Below are 17,143 nucleotides of genomic sequence, written 5' to 3'. Positions count from 1 at the left end.
TTAATTCTATATTAATTAATTCTGTGGTCATGACTATCAATTCTATAATGTCAAGCCAACCTCTGGACTTCCAGCCCTATTGATCAAAAATAACTACTAAATCAAAAGGCATGCAATTTTAACACAGAAAAAATAATCTTTTCACTTCAACTAAAAAAAACCAAAAAATGCTACTGCAGCAGGTAGGTGTGTCCGGATGTAAAAAAAAAAAAAAGTTGGAAATCTAACAGATGAAAGGCAGATGCAGAAGGATAATCCAAGCAGATGGCCTGGTTAGGAAGGGATAACAGGCACAAATAATGACTCATGCCAGAAAGAAGACGTACACGATGACCTCCTCTAACATGGAGAGCACCATTGAGTCAAGGACACAAGGAGAGTCCAATAGTTTAAGTAGTGAAGTTCAGTTCTGACCTGCAAGATGACTCTCACAGTGGAGTAGAATTCATATCACCAGTGAGCTTTTAATCACCTTTTAGAACGCCTGCACATTACAAGAACTCTAACCCTTCGCAATACTGTCATATTCATGTGGGATGAAAGTGTGGCTAATAAACTGCCTAAAACTGACCAGGGCTAGTTTCTAAATTTAGGTGGTCCGGAAAAGTATTTCAACACTGTACCTCCAAAGCACTGAAACGCAGAGAACAGCCTGCAGAAAGCACAAGCAGTCAGACTTACTAGCTAGATACGGGGAGCAAAAGCTTCCTAAGTTTGCTCACCACCGGAGCAGCAAGGACTGGGATGGTGCTGTGCTGCTCCCACAGTAAACCCCAGGTCCAGCTAAGTCTGACCTCAGTTAGGGCAGGCCCGGTTACATTTCCTGTCAATCCAAAGACATTCACACTGCATACATTTACCTTCTATTGCACTATTTGTCACTGGCATCAAAATTAGGAGCCCACATGGCAAATTTAATCTAAATCAATTTTCTGTTTGACTAATTTACTGGAAGTCAATGCTTAGAAAACGGAGGGAGAACAAAAACAATTCATGTGTAGTCTCTCATACAACATACATTAAAAAAAGCTGAGAGTTAATTGAAAACAGCTGATCTCTAATTCTACAAAATCATTCAGTACAGCAAGTCTTAAGAGAAAAATCCTGGAAGTCTTTTTGATCCTTGTTTTATTTCTGAAAGAACTAATGACACTGCTGTAGAAAGAGGTCAGTTCACACAGCTTTTCTGAATGAACAACAATACTGTGAAAACTGGGACTGATTGATAGCCTACTGTTTGCGTCATTATGTCCAAATGTTTACCATTTGAGTCTTCAAGGAAGCATGAGACAAAAATCAAAACAAGTTTTATGAAGACTTCAACAACACTGGCAAATTAAAACTATATCCAGAATTGTTTAGACATGATAGCAGTGGAAGAAAACTGTTTCCTTCTGCATGATACAGTTTTTATCTTTGCATTATGCACAATGTCTCGAATTTCTGGCATGGAAGAGGAAAGAAGTCTTTCCCTCCAACACTGTTTTCTGTCATTTTAATCCTTCGCCTCTTCAAAGCGTTCTGTTGAACTCAACAACTATTTCCTCTTGCAGTTGTTGCTCTGTAGTTATGTTAGATCATACTGTGTTCATCCCCTTCTCCTAATAAGATGAGTCACCATTTTTAAATGAACTACTTACAGTATTAGGATGTTCTTTTACAGGAACCTCATAAACGTCTACTAAACAAATTATTATTTTTTTAAATTGTGGTGAATTATTCACATGAGTTTTTTCAAACTGATGAACTCTGAAGTTGAGAACTGGTCAGAATTGGCATCACTATTTTTAGAAACAAAGGCCCCTTAACTGGCAACAGGAACACCTATCATCAGATGCCTAAAACCATGCAGAAATGCAGTATGACCTCTCTAGCAGCAACAGATTCATAAAATTTAATTTTATTAATCTGTCAAATGACATTGTTGCCATAAGCAGGTAGCCTAATCTACCTAATTTCAGCAAGCCAGAGGTTATTAGACAGTAGGGGAAAAAAGCCATGGTGTTATCTCCTTCAGGCACAGATGGGAGGAATACCCGTAAATAATGTGTTCTACCATATCAGCTATGTGACCTTACGCTGTATTTGCAGGCAACAATATGGTCTTAACATCTTCTCTTCATTGCCTGTACAGACCGCATAGTTATAGTTTTGAAGAGACCGCAGGCAATATCAAGCTTCATCTTAGCTTATTCTTCCGTAATACACTAAATATTCTCACAAATAGTAATAACTCAAGTTATTTTAAAAGCCCCCCTAATCTTCTAGAACTGGAACTACTGCTGACAATTCCACTTTACCACACAAGAACTGTCCAATTAAAGCACCAACTTTTGTCTGTGCAAGTGGCATCCACAAGTGTAGGAAAAAAGATCAGACGACAAGTTTACAAGCTGTACCATGAATAATCAGAATAATCTGATTCTAACCCTGGAGTCCTCATGAATGGGTGTTTCATATTAAAATAAAAGACAACTGTCATGAGCTTAGATTCAAAACTACACGATGCACAGTTTGTGAGAATTAAAACTAGGACTTTACACTATTGGCTGGAAAGGATCTTTGTACAATTTCAGGAGTGTAAAATGCTGAACAAAAAGGGGGACACTAGACGATTTTATTCCGGACTTCCCTAAGTAACAATGACATTAGTCTTCCTGGAGGATATCTGAAAATCAAGAGATCTAAACTGGGAAATGGAAGAATGTTGATAGTGAAACATGGTCCCTAGGTTTATAAATATTTTAGATTTTTATATCCAATGGTACAAAAACATTGTTGGAAAACTCAAGAAAACTGGAGTATAGACAACGGAACACCACACGACAAAAGGATGGAAAGCAAGAACAAACTAAAGCAGAAGTGACAATGACCAACTACTTCCCTGAAGATACAGATCTATTTCTATTAGGAAATTAGCTAAGGTTTGAAAAACTACAAAAATAGTTATACAAAATATGGTAAGCTTGCTTAGTCAAAGATGTAGAAAAGCAAATTTTAAAGGATGTAAAGCAGGTATTAAAAGAGTTACAAAGGACAACGAGTTGTGTATGACCAGAATAGAGGTCTTGAAGGAATAGGATGCAGGAAGAAGAAAGGAAACTGCTGTAGAGCCATTGACATGAAAGAAAATAGGATGGGTCAACACAAGTTGAAAAAAAGAACTGAGAAATAAGTGCCACTCCTCCATGACGCCTGGATCAAGATCAGAAGTAATTAAACATTGCCCCAAACCTAAATGACCAGTTTGCCTCAGTTCTAATATGAACAACTTGGAAGAAATCAACAAAAACAAAAGCAAGCACACCTCCCCAACAGGAGATGATCACAACTGAGAACTAAACACAGTTTAATATGCTCAAATTGCAGAACTTCCAAAGTTTTACCTTAGAAGACTGAAAACAAATGAAAATGCACATCTAGTAAGGATTCCCCATAACTCTAGGAGGTCAGGAACAGCAGTCCATTAATAGAAAGTTAAGTATTATCTACACAACCACAGAACTCCCATTCAATCTCAACTGTATGCAGCCTTTAGATGAATTTAAGTAAATAGTAATTATGGAAATATAGTAAAAAATGTGTTAATACACAGCATAGGTTTACCTATAGTAAAATTTCAGATTGAGATATCTGTCTGTCTTTCATTTACGAACTGCTGTGTAACTGATACATTACAATTTATTACTGCAATAACTAAAAAACAAATCATAACATGCCTTAAAGAGAGATTACAGCAGGCTGCAATACAGAAGAAGTGACTACTGGATTAATTTGTGTTTAAGAATGTTAGTTTTAGTATTTATTAAACAGGACAAGTAGAATTTCACTGCTTCCCAAATGTCATGTCAACACAGGAGGATCAGCACAAAGAAAAAAATTGGAAACAAATTAAACGCACACATATTAAACACAAGGTGATGCACTTTGTGATGATTTGGTCTTAACTATTTCTGTTACCACATAACCACAACCGCTGCCTGTCAAGGGGCTAAATAGGCATCAAGGAAAAAGAAAAAACTACTTGGCTAATGAGAAAATCTGATATCTGATATAAATGTCTGATATATATCTGATATAACACATTTGCTGTCTAAATACTCATTTAGACAGAAAACTAGAGAAGGTTATATTAGATTAGTTCTAATCTACTCTTCTGGAAGGAAGTGCTGTACAGTACTGCAGTAGCAGTACTGTAAAGTGAAAAAAGAACATCTTCTCTGAAGGTTTTCTCAACATTGTATTATTCTTAAAGATGTTTGCTACTAATAAAGGCAGCCATTCTCGTTGTTGTTCTAGAGGAACAGGGTATCCTTTACAGTCATGATAATTACTGCAATTGCCAAAAGTTTCAAGAACTACATTGGCTTCCTAGCGCTTGTTCGAATTCGAAGTACTGCTTTTTCTTCACACTTTCTGATCATTACCAGTAACTACAAATTGCTTGATAGGCGTTTTGACAAATGGGTTCCAAACTGCTACACTCTCTGTGACAGCTCCACTGCGGTGATTAAGGACAAAAAAAAAAGTCAAGTTCACACTCCTTACATTCTGAAGAGTAAAAGGATAGTCTAAGTAGAAGCCACTCTTTCCTTTCATCTAACAAGGCCCATGACAAAAAGCCTTTAATTTTTATCCACCGGTTTTACTCTGATGAACAGCTTTAAAGAGATGAAACTATTTAGCAATTCAGAAAGGTGAGCACTGAGCAACATTCATTAAGCAGGATGATATATACATAATTGAATAAAGGGCCAGTTTGAGGAGAGACAGGGAAGTATGGTTTGGAATAATAACTGCTCAAGTTTTCATTTTTTGAGCACTTCAACAAGCAATAAAAGCTTTCAGTAAATAGTTTCATAAGCTAATCTAAACAAAACGCAGTATCTCATCAGTTACCCATAGTCTGTTAACAGTTCAAAATAACATTAACACAATATTTAACAAAGACCTTTTTCACAATCAATGTTTTAATGTCACTATTCAACCTGCTCTACTTCTGACAACGTTCTTTACATTGTGTTTTCAACAGTTGGTAATCAACATATATATTAAATCCACATATATATAAATAACATTTTTTCATTGAAATATTTTTTCTCAGCACAGTTAAAAGAGACACTTAATTATATCCATGTTTCCTAAAGCAAAGGCATATAGACACTGTGGGTGGTTCTTGAAATCCTTCCCTCCCTCTTCTTGTGGTGGTCCCTAAGTATCTGACAGCAGGAACAGCTCGCATATATGGCTACAAATGCTGAGTATGAAAATCATATATTCTCTGTGTTCCCACGGCACAAAGCTCAGTTACCGATGTCACCATAGACAAGCAATCACCACAATTACCATGCAGCTTTCAGTTGAATGAAAAGTCGTTGAAAAAAAAGAGAAAACCATAGAGAAAAAAGGAAAAAAAAATTCAACAGATGAAGAAAAAGAGAAGGATAGAGAAGCTCAAATTGATTGTATTGCACTGAAAAAAGATGCAGGTAATTCACTAAAGAGGGGAGCTAAAGAAAAAGAATTGGAAAAATATCTACATTACTTTTTGAAAACAAGAGTGAAAAAGGTTGAAAACAACTTGCTTCACCAATATCTATTATGTCTTTAAGGATATCTTTGAGATATTACTTTTTTTTTCCCTTTGTTCAGAAATATTAAGTAGATCTAAACTTTGATAACACTGAATAAAGTCTAAAAATCCAGATATGGAAAAGAGTTTGCCATCATTTTCTAATACACCTTTGATAACGTATTCTATTTTGTTACAATATTATTTTAATGTGTTGATCAGAATAAATATAATTTGTAGATTAAAAGAGAACATATAAATTTACAGGCATTAAATCAGAAAATACCAAAAAAGGTCCAAAGATGACAATTTTTAATATCATGAAATTCAAACAGTCTTGATCACAACCCATTTTTCCTTCAGAAACTGTTTCATCAAGATTTTCCTGTGGAAAGAGACTGTATTATCATCATTTTATAGATTACATACTGAAGTCAAAGAGGCATTATGGCCAGAAGTATCCATTTTTTAAAGGCTGGGAGAGAAGAGTAATGACAGGCCTAGAACTTGACTTCAGAGAGTGCCTAGTTGCACACTCAAAGCCCCAGAGCTCTTGCTGATTCCAAGTACACGCAAGCTGTTCAGCAGAACATTCAGCGTTGATCACTGGATTTTTCTGGTGCTCCTCTCTATAAAAATGAGTGGTTTTGTAACTCTCAGCTTGCCTAGTATCACATATGAATGAACTCCCTATGGGAGAAAGAACTGAATTCAATTCCCAAAGGCAGTATTCAGCTGCCTAAATTATAATACTTCCTGAAGTACATTCATTCTCCATCCATCATTTCAACAATCAGGACAATGATTTTTCACTGTCACTAAAACATGCCCGGCCTGTGCAGGAAGACAAAAGTGTCACAGAAAACAAAGGGAGATGAGAGGTGGAGAGTGATTAGAAGCTGTATAATGATCAGTGTGCATGTGTATAGAAATTAAGATTGTGCAGGCAGTCTACAACTCTGACACCTCCTAAATTTCAAGTATTCAACTTCAAATGGATACAGCTACTTTAGAAGGAAAACATTTATTCATAGTTGCCCAGGTTTCCAAAAAATGCTTCCAAATTAAATTCTCATATGTCCATAAAACGGACGGAAGCACTCCGCTCTACAATCTCCTTTGCATTTTGGATGGATGAAGCATCTATTGACAGAGGAAGCTTGTTAAACTCTCTGAGCCAGCCTCAGAGAGAAAATTAGACGGAATGGGTTTCATGTTCAGCAGCGCAGACATGCTGAGGTTCTATAGTCTCAGGAGCCTAGTCCATTTGCTGGAAAAGGGAGAAGCACATCTTCATTCTGGCTGCTAAGATTTCTATAGGCAAAGCTCCAAAGTGGCACTATGCAGTCCAGTGAGTTAGTGGTTTTTTTTTGTTTGTTTTGTTTTTTTGTGTTGGTTTTTTTTTTTTTTTTTTTTTTTTAATAGCTCTAAGCTGTATTAGAACATGAAGACTTAATCTGGTGCACATTACACTTGAATAGCAAATGAGATGAGTGGATTAAGCCAAGCAAGAGAATAACCAAAGCTCACTTACTGGCTAAGTTGAATCATCAGTGAAGAGAGTATGATGAACTGAAGCAGTCAAGCCTAAACCAGTGCTGTCCTTCACATTTCTTAAGTGCACTGACCTTACCTGCGCCTGTTCCTCAGCAGTAAGAATCACTGCTGTCATGCGCATCTATCTTTTTGGGTCATTTTCCCTAAGTCTGATCCTTTCTCTATTATCCTTTCATTTTGTCCTAGTTCTGCTTCTTCTTGATCCATCTCCTAGATCTTTTTTTCTTTCCATGTTGCCATGCTTAATTTTCTATTTTGTATTCCTGTCTGAGGTGCAGTCTACTTGTACAGTAAGCGCTGGGCAAGTTTTCCCTAGTCCTTTATGTGACTATCTGCAGCTCCACCTGACCACCTATTCACCTGCATCTTCTCATTCTGCCAGTGCAAACTGCCCTTCTTTTCAACTTTTGATTATATTTGTTTCTCCGAACAGTTTCCAGGCCATCCAAATCACTTCGCCAGGACTTGCACTGCCATTCTTTCACAGATGCCTTGCACAATCTCAGTGTATGATCCACATGCAATATGCTGCTTTTTCTCCCTCATCCTTCTGTCATCTCCTATCCCACTTACTCTGTCCAGGTGTTCAGTTATTATGTCAGGTTTTGGCTTTTGCCCCAATCACTTTCATCCTGCCACATTGTTTATAGTCACTCTCCCCATCACATTTAATGACTCCCAGATCTGTCATTTTCTTTCAAATTGCTTGTTCAGTCAGCCTGCCTTCCCCTCCACTGGCTCTATGTATTAGTCTAACCCCTTATCTCCTCAAAAGTTCACATTATTTTCTGCATTTAGCTTTCCTTCTGTTACCTACCAAAAGAGGAGGAAAACATTCAGAACAAGAGGAACAAGTGAACAATGCAACAATACACAGCTGCATTACAGGAGAAATTCTGCTGAATCCTAGATAGTTCACACTCACATGAAAGATCAAATTCACTAAACTTTAAGTTTACGAGTTGCTCATTAGAACCTTCAGGATCAAAACGAGGCCAAATTCAAGCAGATTTATACAGGAACAGACAAGTATATTCCAATACATGGAAATCCTGTCAAATTTCAAATCGCTCCTCCTTAAGTGTTAGGATAATACCTATTTTAGTTTCTTTTCTTTGAAGTAATTACCATTTTTTTTGCCCCCCTTGTGTAAACAGTATAAGGTGGGGGTTTTATTTGAGCCTTTAACAAAAATGAAGCAAGCAATTAGCACAGCACATTTCTATTCTGCTATTAAAAGTTTGGTGCATTTGTCCACATCTGAAAAGAAGGCCTACTAATGGGGAAGCATCAAGTCACTGGTAGTTTGGTAAAATTACATTACATTCACATTTTTAATAAAGGCAGTAACTAGCACATTCCCCATCTGCAGCTTTAGTAAATCCACATAAAAATTATCATACATTATATCCTGGAATAACTTTTGCATAAATGCTTTTTGAGTTTCTTTTCTTTAATTTGTTCTCTTGACTGCCTTCCAAGTCAAAATGCATCATCCTTCTTACTCTTTTTTTAAAATTCACTTCGTATCTTTCCACTAGTGTCTGTAGGATCCTCACACCTAAGTGCTTAAAGATGGTTAAACATGCTTGTGCTAACATTCAAGTATCTATTTGGTTTTTGCTTTATCTTTTGAACAATTAGTTGAAAGCATTACCTAAAATCTATAGTAGCTTTTGGTTTTTGCTTTATCTTTTGAACAATTAGTTGAAAGCATTACCTAAAATCTATAGTAGCTTTAGGAAAAACAGACACATGGCTAGCAACATTCCATATTTTTATTACCTTTTGTTATTTTCGGAAATTGTTTTTACACGTTAAAAAGTATTAAACAGGAGTAAAAAAAATACTTGGAGATTTCAGTCGATTTCCCAGATCACCATACTTAAAGAACTCCATGACAACTATTTGATTCTGAATTATAGAACTTCTGTCTACAACATCATACAGATTAAATTTTTTCAAATTTAGTGCTTTACTGTCAAAAAGTTGTTGGAGATGTCCCTGTTCCTTGCAGGGGGGTTGGACTGGATGACCTTTGAAGGTCCCTTCCAGCCCTAACCATTCTATGATTCTATGATTCTAAAGTGCTGATGCTACACCAGTAAATTCTGTGTCAAGATCCTCCCTAGAATATCAGACATTTCTCTAAACAAATTGCAATTTATTGAATGAAAAAAAAAGTTACCCATTTACAGATACTGGTAAGACAAAAGCAAGAACAAGATGAAAACCATTTCACATTAAATAATTTTGTTCTAGATTTGCTCAGCAAATAACACTGATATACCTTTTAGGTGGGAGAAAGGTAGAAGTTCCAATAGTTGTAATCTTTGAGGCTAAAATAACATCCAGAAATGCTTGTTTTTCTGAATAAGTGCTGATCAACAAATGCTATTGTATGAAACGATATAATCCTACGTGAACTAATTGGTATCTTTTCACATAATACTAGTTAGTAACCATACATAAATTATTACATACTTGTAACAATCTATTTATTTTCCGGTACGTTTTTAAAGGTTGGGCTTCAACACGGAAAAAAGTATTCTGAAAACATCTTTAAATTTTATCAATTTTGGAGTTTTACATACGAAAAGTTTATGCAATATAACATTAAAGGTAACAAAATAAAACGTCTGTTGACATTGCTTTAAGAATTTTTTTTTAAATGCAGAAAATAATATGTGAATGTTTTTATTAACAACAGCATGATAGCAAAAGAGTACACAAATTTTAAAATAAAAATTCCAGAGATTAATTTTTCAGGAGTGCCTAAGGACTCAATCTTATCCTCTCCGAACAACACAGGTGATGTATAATGGGCACACTAAAGGGCCAGGAATGAGTGAAATCTGAAACTCTGATACTGAGACACAGTTCTACCTCCAAAATCCCCATATGAAAAAACCCACCAAACAATAAATCAACAGAAAAAATTACCGTGTTGGACAAAAGTTATTTCTACAGTACCTTCAGGGGTGATAGCACTAGGACACACATCTTTTAGCAGATCTCCCAAAGTATGTAACTGTCCTCCTGAAGCAATTGGTCGAAATAGCTTCTGTATAAAAGGTCTCTCTGTTGTTGCCTGTTTTAATAACAAAATTAGAAAGAAATAACAATTTAAAGACCTTGCAAATATGTAGTATTAATATTTGAGACAGGCAGAAGATAGGACAGAACAAGGGGTTGCAGCAGAAGAAACGTCTGGCATTTCTATTTCTTTCCCCTCTCTCCTTGCATATCATTCATATTATGAAAAGCAAGGGAGTTTTTGTTTGTTAACACCTGAAAGTAAATTGACACTCCAGAAAACTGTGAAGATAATTTATAAACAGTATCACGGATACAAAAGTGGTTTTGGTTTTAATTTAAAAAAAGCGCCTTCTGTTACGGGAATAGGATCTGCTTGAACAAAACATTTTAATACATTCTTAAATTAAGTAAAAGAAACCGCGAGCACACACTTAGGAGCTCAACATATGCCTATACATTTTGCCAAGTCAAAGCAATACCGTAACAAATATTCAATACCTTCTGCAATAGTCTATCTTCCTCCTTTTAAAAACACATTATGCACTTTCAATGGCAAACAAGTACCTGTATAGCTCAAGCCAGGTGAGGTTTTTTTTGCAGTAAATTTTATGTTGAAAAATTCAAGCTATTTCAGCCACAAGAAGCAGAGTACAATTGAAAAAAAAAGGTGCTGTGCTTTGACAGACAACCCAGAGTCTTCTGCCTACTTAAGGAATTAGTCAGATGTAAATAACATATATGCCCCACTTCTCCTGCAGATATGCACAGGAATTCAGAATGATTTCAACTATGGGTCCTGTTAGATCTTGCATATCATCATAGTTTTTCAGAGACAAAAAAACCCAAACAAATCCACTGGCAGTAACTACTGCCAGTCACTGCCCACAGCATAGGCAGTAACACTCCCAATGCTGCAGAAGCAAAGTAGCTTACGGGATCTACAAATGCACTTATTTAAGAACTGTGGTTACGTTAAGGTTATCTCCTTTGATTATATGTATAAGTAACCCCAGGGTCAGGAAGCATCTGATACTGAAAGGACAGGAAAAGGCTGTTTTCCTGACAATCTGACCTCTCCTCCCAAACCGAGCATCTCAGCCAGAAAACAGAATTTAAAAAACTGATATTCAAACAACTCAAAAATTTTAATCAAACCCTAAATTGTTGCTGACAAATTTCTGCTAGGAGATAACTCCAGAAAGCAGTTGATGGAGCCTGCATTACAGGTGACTGGGCTCCAGTAAATAACACTTATCACATACTATGTTAATGAGAAAAAGCAATACAAGCCACTGCCCCTTCCAAATTTAGTTTCCTACCACTCAGAAAGTGGTTCCTGTCCTACTACAGTAATTAAAAAATAGAAATAAAACAACATAACTCAACATCAGTAAGTTATTTTATCTCCTAGTGGAGGTTTTTGGAAAAAACTCCACCTTAAGTATAGTAAAAAATTTGAAAGTTAAAAATTAATTTGAAAGGAAGTTATGATGTAGACTGTCACCTACATGAAAAGCCACAAGCAGTAGATTAACCATGACAACTTAATTGTCATTCACATCTCTGAAACAGCAGGGCAAGGAGTCCTTTCGTAAGCGTAGTACACTACCTCAAAGTAATTCCAGGGCAGTATAGTGCAGAACTGTTGACACACAGCTACTTGTTATTTCTTGCCAACAGTCTACAAAAATGCAAAAATAGTCTTTTTCCAGTTTTTCTTATGAAGACTGGTCAGAAAGAGCTGACTAGCTGCTGTAGTTAATTCTATGTCCTCAGGGTAGCAGAATGTGGATACAAACAGTGCTAATGAAACGTCTGAACATTTGAAAAACGATGGGAGGCACACAGCCAGCAGGATCCACCTCAGATCCACACTTGAGAAGTGAACTCTGGCACATTACATTGAAGTGGTGCCTCTCCAAAACATAATAATAATAAAAAAGACAAAACCCCTGTAACATTAGGATTTAGTTATAGCCAAAACAATTTTCTAATAAGTTTATTAAAAAAAAAATCAATTATTCACAGAAGTCTAATCACAGCTCCCAAGTGCCTACCATCTGAAGCAGTAGAAGTGGAAATAAAAAACAGAAGGAGGATGCGGGCAAAGGGGGTTATCATCAATAGACTTTAAAGATAAGAATTTCTCAAGTGCATACTGCAGTTTCTCATTATTTATTAATAAATCACAATATTTTTTTCCTAGTTATAATAATTTAATGCCAAGAGAGAAAAGCCAACGATGTATTTTCTAAAGTCTCCTACATAGTTGCTGTCTGCTGCAAAGCAATATCCTCAGCTGTTATCATGAAACACCATAGAAAATGAATTCAATTTTGTATTTTAAATGTTGAGCCATACAGATGTGGTAATGTAAATAAAAATCACTGGTCTCCATCAATGTTAAAACGATAAAAGTAACTACATGTTGTTTACATGAAGATTGTGGTTCACAAATATAATCCTACAGGCAGAGTATTACCCCAACATGCTTACACATCTTTCCTCCCATGCAGCAGATGCCTTATGCATTAAGAGTCCAAAGAAAACTCCCATCCTACAATCTAGAATGCTTATAGGATAACTTTTCAAAGCATCTTAGTCATATAGGAGTACAAATCATTTAAGACAAGTCTTACCATCACCCCTTTTGAAGTGTGGTAGCTAGTAATATAAGCCCAACTTGACTACAGCTTTCTACTCTAGTATTTGCTACAGCAACATATGAAGGAATAGCCAACATGAGTAATGGCTTACATAATGTTGTGTTTTGTACAATATTTGCTTAATCAGTCATGCAAAACAGTACTCTCTAATCTAACCCACAAAGATATCACTGCATAACTGTTAACTGACAATGATTTTTAATAATCTTCATCAGGCCTAAAGCATGTATTTGTACAGTATCCATCATTTTTTCCTACTAAGATTATCATAGCTGCAACAGAATAAAAAATAAATAATAAACAGCACTTTAATTATTTAAGTCCAGCCCAAACTTAGCTGTGAGCTGTTCAAAAGATGATGGATGCATTCGCAGGATACACAGGTGAGAGTCAATCAGTAATTGCTAATGACAGGTCTACAGAGGAAATGTCGTTAACTATACGAGCATATGAAGATAACCAATCACCTGGCCCCCAAATATGCGGTGGATTTTACACTGATCATGTCCACTATTTAGTATCGAATCATCACATTTTTATGAAAGCAAATATTCAACTCTAAGTTAATGTATTTTCTAGAAAGTTGGACTTATTTATTACAACTGAAATGTCTCATTCTTCTACTACATAGCACCACAAACCTTGTGCTTTGCAGAACAAATGAAGACTTTACTCTTTTTAAAGAAAGTTTAAACAATAACAGTGATAGGAAAGTGAAAGCGAGAACAAAATTACATTACAGTAAGAAAATAAATAGATTAAAATTACCTATTCTGTACACTGGCATTGAGAAGAGGGAAAGTTTTAAGAGGCCCTTTAAGGCAGCCTAAAGCCTCACAGGATCAGAGACAAGCTCTATAGTTGCATATTATGCTAGCAATTATATGTCTTTTCCTTCCCTATCATCCTGCCCAAAAAAAGAGTAGTCAGCTTGCCTGGTCCTTTTCAGAGCCAACAGAACATCAAACACTGCATGAAATCCACAATTTAATTAGTCAGATGTTTTATACAGTATATATCCTAAAATGAAAAACATAACTCAGGAACCGGTGGGTTTTCATCTGGAAAAATCACAGTCACCAGTATTTCCATTTAGAAGGGATTTGGATTTTCTGCCTAAACACTCTGCTGCTACTCTAGCAGTATTCAAACAAATAAAAGTTACCATACATATTATATCCACGAAGTAAAAAAGGAATTCCTTACAACTTCCACATGTGCATAAGCTAGCAGCCTAAAACTGTAAAGCTTGAGACTTCCATCCATACTCCATCATATTTTCAGTAACTTGTCAAGTTCATAGCCTGTACTGTTTTGTAATGAACCACTTTACACCAAAAATACTCTCTTAATTTAAATTTATCATTTTGTTTAAACTGATTTAAACTCATCAAGAAGCTTTAGAAGTAATATTAAGACTTTGCACAATGATTTAAGTTATTTTATATAAAAAGTACAGGAAAATTAACCACTCCCTGAAAATAAAACTAATTATATAAATTGTATGAAATATTTACTCAAAAGTACATTTTCCATTCATTTAAGAAGTCTTCTGCTTTGTAGAATTGTTTTCAATTAAAAATCTCGATGCACAATGAAAAAGCGACTAACTGAAAAGATGACAAATTGCTGTACTAATAGAACCATCACAATACCATGTCTATCTGAAAGCAAGATACCGCAGAAATACTGAAATACTCCCCTTTCACTGGTGCTGAAACACAGTCTTTCTGCTAGTATTTCTGGATGTGTATCTTTGGCTTCTTTTTGCTTAATATTAGACCAGAATCACCTTGTGGAAAAGGCACAAGTAATGCTTCTGTTCTGTTGTTGTGGGGTTTGTTTTTTAAAAAGGCGCCACTCACTGAAACTAGACAGGCAGGTTATCAGACTGAAAGATTAAATGGAAGTTGCAGATAAGACTGAAAATCACTAACAAACTCAGGTAAGAAAGAATTCATATCAGAATAGGAAAACTATTTCTGGGTGTGTAGAAAAATGAAGTACTGAGGACCACGGCCAAGGTGGCCCACCTGAACTTGTCCTACCTCTTGTCCCAGGTTTTACAACTTGCATAACGTTATCTACAGTTGCTTCAACTGCTGCATATTTTAACTTTCATTCACAAACTGGTCACATATTCAGAAGAGTTACTTGGGTCTTAAGCTTATTTCATATATCCTGATACCTGCAGAATAAGGCCAATAGAAACATTTGACTGGCTTCTGGAAAAAATCACCACTGAATTAAAAATACCACATCAGAGAGAGCTTTTACATATGTAAACAGCTAGCATCAGATAGCCGAAACAAGCCAGCAAGGCAGTCTATGCAAGAAACAGCATCAGTGATGTAGGTGGGACATTCAGTCCAACTCATGGGCACCATTCTGCGCTACTGGGATGCCTGCAGGCTGCATAAACTGGTGATCACAGCAAATAATGAAATGCTTTATAAGCAGAACCGTGTGTATGTATACTTCTAATTCTTCCCCCACTGTTCAGTGCTGCTGTTCTAAGCTTCCTATCTCCAATCACGCTCTTTTTTAAACAAAAGCAAAACTAAAGACCTGTAGGAGCTCTCAAGCTGTCAGTGAGTTTCAAGGAAAACTGCTCTCTCACTTTTTATGCCCACAGGTTTACAATGAAACAATTCCAGTGTGAAAGCCAACAGAGACTGTCAGAAAGACAGGCTCAAGTTTATATCTTTATTTTTGGATTAGTTTGCGAGAAGAACGCAAGGTAACTATTTTGTAACTGCTCAACGCCCAAGACTCTGCAACACTCAACTAATGCTTTAAGGGTCTGTTTGCAAATTGCTGCTTTCTGATTAAATAGATATAAAAAGGGAGGAAATTCAAAAGCTGATAATATTTATTCTACTAGAATACTGTAACAAGGTATTTCTACAAGCTTGTCCCACTTTAAAAAAAAAAAAAAGAAAACCAGCTTATTTCTACATGAAGCCTAATTTACAGCCACAGCACAAGGTTGTCTCTGCCACTCTAGAGGCACAGCATTTCACACTATGTGGAACCTTCCAGTGACAAAATAAGAAGTTATCTTCAGGAAACTTGATATCTTCAGGAAACTTGATGCTCAACCAGGATCAAAATGAAACACACTAAAATACCTCTTTTTATCTATTATTTTTAAAAAAAAGAACGTGGTTCTCTTGTTTTAAATAATTTCCTTAGAGGCACTGGTTACACTGTCGCCAGCATATGTAATTTATTCTTGCCAATTGCTTTGGTAGAAGGAACATATCATTCTCTTAGAAAGCATATTAGTGCTGTTTGGGCCAAAGAAACTCTCTCAATATTAGAGAAACACTCCGATTTTTACAAACTGATTACTCAGATTTAACCTTTATTTTTATACCTTTTCAGAGATTTGGCTAAGAACCAGTAACTGCTCTCCTTCATTTCCCTTGGCTAGCCTTCATGTGAAATATTAAAACAGTAGGTTGTAAGAGGCATCCACAGAGCCCCAGTAAAACAAATTACATGAACTTAAACTCTCTTCCTCTGCATTTCAAGTACATCAAATCCAATGTACCTCCAAATCAAATCCCACTCACAAGCAGACAGTGACCATACAAAGGACAACTAACATGAAACTCAGTAAGAAATATGTACACACGCTGAAAGAAGCTTCAAAGAATTCACTCTCCCTCAATCTATTATCTATTAAAAAAAACTATAAACTTAATCTTTTTTGTAAGGCAGCAAGTTCACTCTTGATTTTCAGCTCAACAAGGTAAAGTACACATACACACACACAAAAAGGAAATGATGTTGTTTTATTCATTTGAAATTTGTCCCCTTTTAAATTTCATCAGTATTTTTTGAGCTTCTATTACAAGAGGCGTAAAACATGACGACACGATTTGTCTTTATAATCATTGCTCCTTTCCCCTCCTTCAAATCTTCCAAGCCATAGAGGGCTTCTCCCAGACACGCCACCATTGCTTTATCGTATACCTTTGATGATTTTTCTATTTCACTTACTCTCCAAGTTGTTAGGACTGAACAACATTCCAGATAAAACTGAAATACTATTTCTAGTATTTCTTTAATTAGTCTCTGCAAGCTCCATCTACTAGATGCTGTAGTTATGATTTTGCGTGCTTTGAATAAGGCTGGCACTATTTTTATTAGTGTTCAGAATTTTGAACTGCTTACCTGCAATGTCACATCACTATTCAGAGAATAAGGTATGTCATATTACAAAATAGAACTAATGGAAATTTTTTGAATGAAAGAACTAAGTAATGGTTTTATACGTCCAACATGTAACAAAAACCGTAAG

The 17,143-nt window shown here is 35.9% G+C and overlaps 1 protein-coding gene across 1 annotated transcript in view; it reads right to left on the bottom strand.

Moving 5' to 3' along the window:
• The window catches only part of ATG5 (autophagy related 5), an 82,178-nt gene that overhangs the window by 17,045 nt on the left and 47,990 nt on the right, over positions 1-17,143 (bottom strand). Inside the window, exon 7 of the mRNA XM_086631270.1 lies at positions 10,103-10,220. Within this exon, the coding sequence (XP_086487396.1) occupies positions 10,103-10,220 (118 nt within the window). The remainder of the gene's footprint in view (positions 1-10,102; positions 10,221-17,143) is intronic.

This window comes from Tauraco erythrolophus, chromosome 2, assembly GCF_009769465.1.
Source record: "Tauraco erythrolophus isolate bTauEry1 chromosome 2, bTauEry1.pri, whole genome shotgun sequence".
Taxonomy (NCBI): domain Eukaryota; kingdom Metazoa; phylum Chordata; class Aves; order Musophagiformes; family Musophagidae; genus Tauraco; species Tauraco erythrolophus.
The sequence above is the reverse complement of the archived record's forward strand: the minus strand, read 5'-3'. Positions and strand labels throughout refer to the sequence as shown.